The sequence below is a fragment of the Rhinolophus sinicus genome, linkage group LG12, assembly GCF_036562045.2.
Source record: "Rhinolophus sinicus isolate RSC01 linkage group LG12, ASM3656204v1, whole genome shotgun sequence".
NCBI classification, from domain to species: Eukaryota; Metazoa; Chordata; class Mammalia; order Chiroptera; family Rhinolophidae; genus Rhinolophus; species Rhinolophus sinicus.
Genome location: NC_133761.1, coordinates 68,400,941 through 68,410,448, shown reverse-complemented (window position 1 = coordinate 68,410,448; position 9,508 = coordinate 68,400,941). Strand labels below are relative to the sequence as shown.

Below are 9,508 nucleotides of genomic sequence, written 5' to 3'. Positions count from 1 at the left end.
ACCGTCTGGGGGGCCAGGCGTAGAGAGCACCTGTAGGTCCCTAGTCTCCACCCTACACCCCGTGTGTGTGCCAGCTCGCTCCACTGAGTCCCTGCCAGGGACAGGTCAAAGGTAGCCACTTCACCAATGGAGAGTCTCCTCAGTAAAGTGTTACCTGAGTTTGCGATAGTCGTTGACTCCTCTCACATGGAGGGACTTGAAAACCGGAAAGGGAATGAAGAGGCAATCTTGAGCTCATTTAGTACCCTCTTGAGTTTTAGGGTTTTAGTCACCCCAGCCCTTTATGTCTTTGCTTCAGTTTATAGCACGTGGTAGAAACAGCTATGCAGAAGGCCTGCAGAAGCCCAGATGTTCCCAGAGCAGAGGAAGGGGGCCGAAGGACTGTGTGTTCGATAAAGAACCTTCCTTGAACAGACGCATTGTGCCTGCTGGTTAAACTGCAGCCACAAAACGTGACCGTGTCAGCAGGAGAGCGGGAGGCAGAGAAGATGCTCCCAGGGTGTTTCAGACCAAACGCCCAAGTAGTTCCTATGTGACAGCCACAACTGGGTATCCTGCAGAGGGTGTAAAACTCACGGCTCCCTTGCCACTCTTCCCAGTGCACGGACACACACTGCCCCGGGCCGGGTGCTTCCTCCTGTTTCTCTAGCTCCCTTTCGCGGCAGCCAGCCGCCTAGTTGTCCTACCTCAGAAAGCTGTCATTTGTGTCACAGTACAGAAATTTGACTAGTTCCTTCATGATTTTGTGTTTGTTCCAAATCCATCCCGCTATTTTCATTCCCTTTGATACCACAAAGAGCAGGCCTTCCTCTCCTGCCCGGCCCTGACATCCTTGCCTCTGCTCTTCCTGTCTCCCAGTCTGGCCCTCCATGTTGTCCTCAGTCTCCTTTCTGCAGCCCACGTAGGGTCATTACAGTACCTCACAAATGGCAAATTTTCAGTAACGCTTCTAAGTTACTTCTGGCCTAAAATCCCAGATTTACATTGCCCATATTATAAAGTTCAAATTCCATAGCATGACATTAGCCCCCTGGTGACCTGGGCCCCTTCTACCTTGCTGATCTCACCTCCCTTTACTGCCTGGCCTCCTCCCCCGCCCCCAGGCATAATGGTACTGTGCTGCAGCGTCAGTGGTGGCTACTCGTTCATGTTTCTACTGTTCCTTCTCTGCAAAATAATCTGGCTTTCCTGCCAGAGTCCTAGTTGCCTTTTAATGCCTCATCCCAGCGTAAAGCCTTTTCTGGCCCTAGATTGTGACTCCTTATTCTGTGCTTCCATTTACTTTGTTCCCCAGATTATCTTTATCACACATCGTTGGGCTTGGGTCTGTTTTTCTGCTTAGACCAGGGGTGTCCAAACTTTTTTCAACGTTTTTCATCAAGGGCCATATGCAGTAAAATACACAAACAGCCGGGCCACTCACTCGAGGTGAAGTACGCATTGCCTCACCTGGTTTATTTAAGTAAAGTAAATACATTTTTGGAATTTGCTGCAGGCCAATTAAAAATGGATTTCGGGCCGCAGTTGGCCCGCGGGCCGCAGTTTGGACACCCCTGGCTTAGACTGTTCTCAGATACAAAGTGCCTGTCATTGAATCCTCAGGGGCTAGAATATTATACTCACTAAGTGTTGAGTTAATGAAGAAAAAGGAGAAAAAATGCAGGCGGGGGTGGTGGGTAAATTAGACATTACCTAATCAAGTGGCCTGGTCCCCCCTTACATTCTTCCTCTGCCATTTCAGGAAGCCCATGGCCTAGAGATAAGCTGCAGATCTAAAGACTAATGAGATGGGATGAGAAAGCAGTGCGATGACAGAGCAGTGGCGTTGGGGACCCTGGAGTGGAACCGCTCTGCTCTTGACCGTCCTTGCGCACTGGCAGTAATGAGACCCCCACGAGGGGATTGTGACAATTGCCTCGCTTCCTGAAGCCGCAACACGAGGCTTTGCCACATAGTACTGGTCGCTCTGATCAGGACGGGCAAGCGATCAAAGCGCGCAGGCTTCGTTTCCCAACCCCAGCGAGGTGCATAGTCTCCGGCAGAAGCTAATGTGGCTGAGACTTGCTAACGGGCTCTGCCCTCGAGGCCCCTCGTGGCGCCCGCGCCCCCATTCATGCATGGCGCTAAATTCAAGTCTCAGGAAGCTAGAGTTATGGTCCTCTTAAAGACTTGTCCGGGTTTTTCCCAATAGTAAGGTGAGCCTGGTGACAGGTGAGTGTGGAGAGGATTTGTCACGTCCCAGGCAGTGAGCCTGTCGCAAAACCCTGCCGACACCGAGCACTCGGGGCGGCCGTGAACGCGTGCGCGCGCGCAGTAGAGCCCAGCGCGTGGGAAGCGGACGCCTGCGTAGGGGGGCGTGGCCGCCCGCTCCCCGCCCCTCTGGGCCGCGCCGGCGCAGTCGGAGAAGAGCGAGCCCAGCCCGCACCTGCGCGATCGAGGCCCCGAGGCTGGGGTGGCGGCTGCGATGGAGCCTGAGGCGCCGCCGAACGAGCTGGTGTCGGCCGAGGGCCGGAACCGGAAGGCGGTGCTGTGCCAGCGCTGCGGCTCGCGGGTCCTGCAGCCGGGGACGGCGCTCTTCTCCCGCCGGCAGGTAGGGGGCCCGGAGGGCGGAAGGGCGGGGGAAGGGGAGGCGGCCGGGCGAGTCCCCGCCCGAGGCGTCGGGCCCCGCGGAGGGTCTGGAGCCGGCGCCCGGGTCTGTGAGCCCTCGGGCCGCCGGGCGGGGCTGTGACCAGGTTCCGTCCCGCGGAGCCCCGCCGACCCCTCCGACGCGCCCCCGCCCTGAAGGGGCTCCGGGAACCACAGCCGGGTGCGGGGACCGGGTAGCCGCGGGGACCCAGACCATCCCGACGAGTCACACGGCGGGTGGGGCAGATGCCTCGAGTCCCGAAAAACCATTTTGCAGGAAGACCTGATTTGTATTTTCTTCAAGTCACGAACCGTGCTTAGTCCCCTTCGTACCGCCATCGGCCACGTGAGAAGGGGGGGAAGTGCCGTTTTGCTCGGCTTCCATTGCGGTGTGACTCGCCGCAGGAAGGCGCGGCGTAATCTCATTTCCCCGCCTGCTGTCGCCCAGAAGTGTCCCCCGAAACGGGCTCCGCCCTCAGGCCCTCTCCCAGTGGGAATCGGGGTTCGCGCTCAGCTTGTGGGGAGCGCCAGCGTCCGGTCTGTGGCGGGGCTGCTGGCGTCCCGCGGACGTGCGGGGCAGCCCCGCCGCTGCGACTTGTCCAGTGCCCGTCAGTGGTGCCGACGCTGAGAACCGTGGCGTCGGGACTGCAAAGCACCCCCAGGTCTAATCTCGCTTGGTCTTGCGGGATTATCAGTATTCGTTGTTTCGACTGTTCGTACCACTAGCCTGTGAGTGCCCGGTCCTGCCCGTTCTCGTTTGGGGTCTTTGGCATGACAGCAGCCATCTCACGCTCCTTCTGTCCCGTGTCGGCCCGCGGACGGGGAAGGTGCAGACACGGGCACCGGCAGGGGCTCTGGGGGCCTCTCGTTTCTCAGTGCGTCTCTCCCGTGGCGGCCTCCCATGGTGTTCCCAGAGAAACTGGCAAAAGTGGTAGCTTGTCACCTCCTTGTCACCTCCGCAGCCGAGGCTGTCACAGCGGCCTGCCCAGGCTCGGGGACACCGTGGACCTACCACAAGTGCTCGCGGAAAGGGAGCGCTTACAAGAAAGTTAGCGGGAGAGGGCTCTGAATTGTAACAGTTTGTATTCTCATCTACATTGTAGCGTGCGTGTCGACTTTTTACAATGAGACTGTATTGCTACAGAGAGAAAGAAAATATTTTGTTTTTAAAAAGGTACTTGAGTTAAAAAAGTTAAAAAGTTAACAGTTCCTGAAAAAGCAAACTGAGGCCGCCATCAGAACCTCACTGAGTTGTGGTGTTTCCCTACCTCTGAGGCCCTCGGGCTGCGGGCCTGACAGCAGAGCCAACCCACCTGCTGAGGGACCTAACCGGCAGCTTTGGCCCCCAACCCACCACGTCGGCTGCCTCAGCCTAGGCATTGACTTCTTGGTTTCTACCCGGTGGTCATCAGAAGGCCTCATCGTATTCCACGTGTTATGTCCCATGCCCTGGCCCTAGTAGTCAGGCCGGCTCTGCAGGGAGTAGGTCGGGGTCCTGTTGCCAGACATACGCACACATACGCGCCATCTGGTGGGCCTGACTTCAGGATCTAAACAGAGATGGAACTCTTGGGGAAGAGAGGGAAGGGTGAGTAGTAGCATTTCCCTTAACACTAATCAGACAGGCAGTGGGGACCCTGGGAGGGGGCTGGTGTGCCTTGTTGGATGCCCCCTGAGTGCTGAGGCTCAGGTGCTCTTGGATTTTCTCCCCGTGCGTGTAGTGAGGATGTGACTTCACACCTACAATACAGGGGTAGGTCAGAAGTGTTTTTAGGAAATTCAGGCCCACAGAAAGTTAGTTAGGACCAGGATCCAGGTTGCCTGGTGCCTGAATTTTGATTCCTAACTCTCCTCGCCTCTGCCTGTTTCCATTTTCCCTTAGGGTAAAACAAAGCTTTAGGGACTCATTTAAATGTCAGATGAGGCAAAAAGAGTGACTAGAATGACAATATGATGGCGGCAGGACTGTCCTGTTTTGCGATGTCCTCAGATGTCATCTCAGGTGACACAGCACAGATACCTCTTTTAATCAGCCAAGTGCTTGCACGACGGGCAGTAGGAATGTTCTGGGTCGCCCCTCCTCCCTGCGGGGTTACCCTCCGGGGCCTCACCAGTGCATGTCCACGTATTCAGTGCCCATTAGGAACTCTTGGGGACTTCCTAGCTGTGATGGGGGGGACCTAGTCATCCCTACCAACGCATTTTCCTTTTTTGGACTAATGTTAGTCCACACTCCAATCTTTTTTTTTTTTTTTCTTTCAAAATTCTGCTTTTATTGTGCTTGCCAGTGCCAGACCAGCACACTAAGAGTTTGGGGGTGTATTGCGGGGTGGAAATAAGAGTACTGGCAGCAGCCATGAGGGGTCATGACTTTGCTGGCATCGTCTGGGGCAGCTGAGTGTGTGTGAACTAACCGAATGGAGAGTGTGAAAGAGGTGTGTGCGTGTTTGCTGGAGGCTTTTTCCTGACAACCAGAAGGCATGTGGGTTAGAGAGTCAGGGTCCTAGGGCTAGCAGTCCGAATTCTAGAGCTCGATTTTCCTTTTTAACATTATTTCTTAAGTCCAGCATATTCATAATAGGGAGAGGCTAGAGCAAAGCCGGATAGCCTATATGTATTCTTTCAGCAACTGTTTGAGATTTGCTCTGTGTCAGTCCTATGCTAGGCACTGGAGGTACAGTAGTGAACAGAAAGGTAAGCTTTCTCCTTTCCTGGGCTCACCTTCTAGTGGAGGGAGACCCATGGTAAATGACTAAGCCAGTAAGTCAATAAGGTAATTTCAGAGAATGGTAAGTACAAAATAAAGAGCCGAATGGCGTGAGGAATCTTTGGGGGTCATGAATGTGCTCGTTATCTGATTATGGTGATGGCTCGTTGATGTGAGCCTGTGCCAGAATATATCAGATTGTACACTTGGAGTGTGCACTACACGTGCTGACATGTCGGTAAAGCCGTTTTTAAAAATGAAAATACAGTGGGCGCCCTGAAGCTAATTCAGATGGCTTGGTTAGGGAAGACCCCTGAGCAGGTTACTTTTGAGCTGACAATCAAGAAGGAGCTGGCCTCGCCAGGACCCATGGGCAGAGCACACTTACCCTGTTTGAAGACGGCAGGAAGGCTGGTGTGGCTGGAGCACAGTGAGCTGGGGGACGAGGAGCAGGTCTGGCCTTGGAGCCAGTGGGCAGGAGAGCAGTGAAGCCAAGTTACCACCGCAGCCAGCCAGAGTTCCTCTTTCATGGCGCTTCAGAATCAGGGCCCAGACCACAGGCGACAGGAGCCACCCAGCACCCTCATCTGTAACTCGGTGATGAGAGAGCCCTCGTTTGGTTCCATTCCCAGAAAGCACTGGGCGCCATGCAGAGGGTATGGAGAACGGGGTGGCGGTGACTAGGCTGCCCAGCCCTGTGGTCCTGGCTCTCTCCTCTGCAGCTCTTCCTTCCCTCCATGAGGAAGAAGCCCGCTCTGGCCGACGGCAGCAGTCCCGAGGGCGACCTTCTCCAGGACCACTGGCTGGTGGACGACATGTTCATGTTTGAGAACGTGGGCTTCACCAAGGACGTGGGCAACGTCAAGTTTCTGGTCTGTGCGGACTGTGAAATCGGACCCATCGGCTGGCATTGCCTGGATGACAAGAATAGTTTCTACGTGGCCTTGGAACGGGTTTCCCATGAGTAACGGGGGGTGGGGGCTCAGCTCCACCCCCAACTGTAAAAGCTGCTGCTCACAAGAACTGGTACTTAACCTGGGCAACAGCCTTCTCTGTCCTAGTACAAATCACAAGTGGCGCACGTCCAGCTGGGCGTGCAGAGGGTAGTCCTGCTTCGTCAGCCTCGCATGCACGCCTCTCGCTCAGTTCACTTGGCATCACAGCATTTCCTGACCCCCCTTTTCCCCCCGTGTAGGGCCCGATGCTCCCACCAAGCTTTTGTCACACCCGGCAGTCTGCCTGGGCTCTTACCCAGGGCCCTTGTGTCCTGCTCTGGAACAGCCATCGTCTGCCTTTTAGCCACGAGGACACATGACAGATGATGCTTTTGTGCTGATAGTTGAAGCTCCACCTCTCCTGCAGGAAGCATACAGGTGTCTGAGAGCGACCTGGTTGTAGGGCCAACTGTATCTACAGTAATTTATTCCTTTTAAAAGAAGTATAGCATTTCCAAGTGTCAGTACTTAGACTGCTAATCAGACACTTGGGACACACCTGATACTGTGTGTGAGCACCTCTGCTCCAGCTCCACAGTGACTTTGTGTTGTGAAGGTGAATGTGGCCTCTCTTGCCGTCACGTTAGCGCCTCACTGCTCCGGCCGATAAGTTGAGGATCAGATTTTCAACTCCATCCGGCGGCCACCCCAAGGAAAGCTCAGCCTGGGCTGTTTTCCCAGGATCTCCAGGGACCACAGTAGAGGCTGCGGGCTATGGGCCTAGGCCTTTGCCCTGTCACACAGGAGTTTGTGGTTTTGTCTTATGTGGACAAGTAACGCTTCCTTTGTTCTTAGGAGACTAATCCTTTAAAGGACAGTGAGTGTCATCATTTACTGAACCTGCAGGGCGTGGTTCTCACAGTTTTGGTTCATTTGGAATATTTACCAACCCAGACTACAAACTTCGCATCCAGACGCCTCTGATTCTGCAGCTGTGGGGTTACTCTGACAGTTTGGTACTGGCAGACTTGTTCACCCATTGAGTAGCTTTCCAGTTGTGTATCACTTCTCTTCTGGAATGACTCACCTTCGGAGGAATCTATGTGACCAGGTTCAGCTGTCCTCTCCCTCCTCCTGAGATCCAGGAGGCCTAGAACTGAAGTAGAGACCTTACAGCCTGCAGTCTGTTCGTGTGCATCTGGCTTCTGGTTGCTTCCTGCCCCCTTCTCCCCGCAGCTTACCCTGAGGGCTCAACTAAAGTGCAGGCAGTGGGCACAGTTTTGCAACCAGCCACTTCCCTCTTCCCCAGTCAGAGCCTCAGTGAGCTCTAGTAGAAAACGAGAGAACTGTTTTCCAGAGAATCGGTCAAATGTCCATGATTATGGCATTTGCAGAAAAACAACTGTGAGAATTATCCACTCAGGTCAGAAGGAACAAAACCAAGTAGATGCCTCTGGGGCGTGTGGCCCCTCCCTCGCACAGCCAAAGTAGGCAAAGCGTTTTTTACAATTAGGCTTCGACTTTTCTTTCCTTTTTTAATCACAGAAATAGTATACGTCATTACAGATAAATACAAAAATGGGTACAAACATTTTTTTAATCACTCATATTTCCACCCTGCAGAGATTGTCCATGGTAATGTGGTGTTTATCATTCTCGGTGTTTTTCTACATGTCCATGTAAACATGTATTGTTTGGTAAAACAAATACCAGATCATACTGTACTCTTTTATAACTTGCTTTTTCCTCTTAACAAAATACTGGCTTCTCATGTTAGTAGATACCCATCTATGTACACCACTGTTGTTAGTATTCCATTGTATTTTACTATAATTTATTTCAACAATCCACTATTAGATTGTCCCAGTTTCTTATAAACAGTGTGATACAACGTGCATCCTGTGCTTACGTCTGCATCTGCATCCCCGACTACTTCCTTGGCATATATTCTTACAAGTGGGGTGGCAGGGTGTGAGACGGACTCACTTCCCTGAACCTTTCTAACACTGGGTATTTATTATCATTAAAAGAATATTTTGCCACTTTAATAGGAGAAAAAAATAGTATCATTGTTTTGATTCGCATTGATGTTATTTCTAATGAAATTTTTATATACTTATTGGTCATTTGTATTTCTTTTTTGAGAACTGCCAAGCATTGTTGCCACAGTCGCCAGAAATATCGAGTTGTTATTATGCCTTTTCAGTTTGATGTGAAAGAAATAAAGGCATTTAAACAGTGGAAATTAGATTCCTGCACGTTCTTGGGAAGAATATATAATTTGTCAAAGCAGAGGAGAGAGGAAACCTGAACCTGAGGGTTTATCTTGAGGTCTGTCAACAAATTCATGAATCACTTAACATCCATGATAAAATGAGCGTGTCATCTCTTTGTTCCCCTCACACATGCTAGGCTCTCAGTAAAAACGCCTGAGTCAGCTGAGTGCTGTTTGCCCTAGGTAGGTAGGTAGGTAGGTAGGTAGGTAGGTAGGTAGGTAGAGGTAACTCATGCCTGCTGCCATGAGTATAGAAAGCTGCAGTTCCTGTTGGGGAGGGCACTTGACTTATCCAAGGCCTAACTGTTTCTACAAAAAAAATTTTTAACACAGAATTGGAGATGTACAATGGTGCACTGACATTTTGCATGTTGTTACCATGACATGCAGAGGCTGCTCAAGTAACTGACATGTGACTAACAAGACTGCTTCCCTGGTAAGTGTGGACAGGTCATTTGGAGGGACCACCCACTGAACGGCAAGTACACAGGCTGGCCAAAATGTTTGTGAAATCTGAAGGCATCGGAGGGCTGACATGACCTTGAAAAAACTGGCCCTTGGCAAAGGTGGAGGCTGGAGGAGGAGGCCTCAGGGGTAGCCTCTCCTGCGGCTTTGCCAGAGTTGGAGGCAGCAGTTTGGAATGAGGCCTTCCAGAAATAGGGGACAGGGATAGGCCTGGTGAATGTCCCTCAGTTCTTTGCACCCCAGAAATAAGGGTGAACCAGAAGTAGGAGACGCAAGGCCTCTCAGAGCATTGCAATTAGATTGAGGTGATCCCCAAACTTTGGTGTAAGCAAACAAAAACTCTCTCTAGAGGAAAATATCATCCTAATCCTGGAATTGTTTTCACAATTTTGCTAATATCCCCAGACAATATCCTGAATACAGTGAAATGTAACCAACCATGTGAGACAAGACAGTAAGAAAACCAGGAAAGCAAGACAATGGAAGCAGGCCCAAAGAGGC

General features: G+C 52.1%; 1 protein-coding gene across 1 annotated transcript; it reads left to right on the top strand.

The window, feature by feature from the left end:
• The first annotated feature begins 2,373 nt into the window (after positions 1 to 2,373).
• On the top strand, positions 2,374 to 8,512 carry RABIF (RAB interacting factor). Its single transcript, XM_019750847.2, has 2 exons — positions 2,374 to 2,590; positions 6,055 to 8,512. Exons 1-2 carry the CDS (start codon positions 2,465 to 2,467, stop codon positions 6,298 to 6,300), a joined length of 372 nt encoding a protein of 123 aa, XP_019606406.2. The 5' UTR covers positions 2,374 to 2,464; the 3' UTR covers positions 6,301 to 8,512.
• Positions 8,513 to 9,508: the final 996 nt, after the last annotated feature.

Bases quoted from the DNA above. Each gene is read 5' to 3' on its own strand.
- RABIF (XM_019750847.2), top strand. From the start codon at position 2,465: ATGGAGCCTGAGGCGCCGCCGAACGAGCTGGTGTCGGCCGAGGGCCGG. The intron at 2,591-6,054 runs GTAGGGGGCCCG...TCTCCTCTGCAG, and splicing joins CGCTCTTCTCCCGCCGGCAG to CTCTTCCTTCCCTCCATGAG.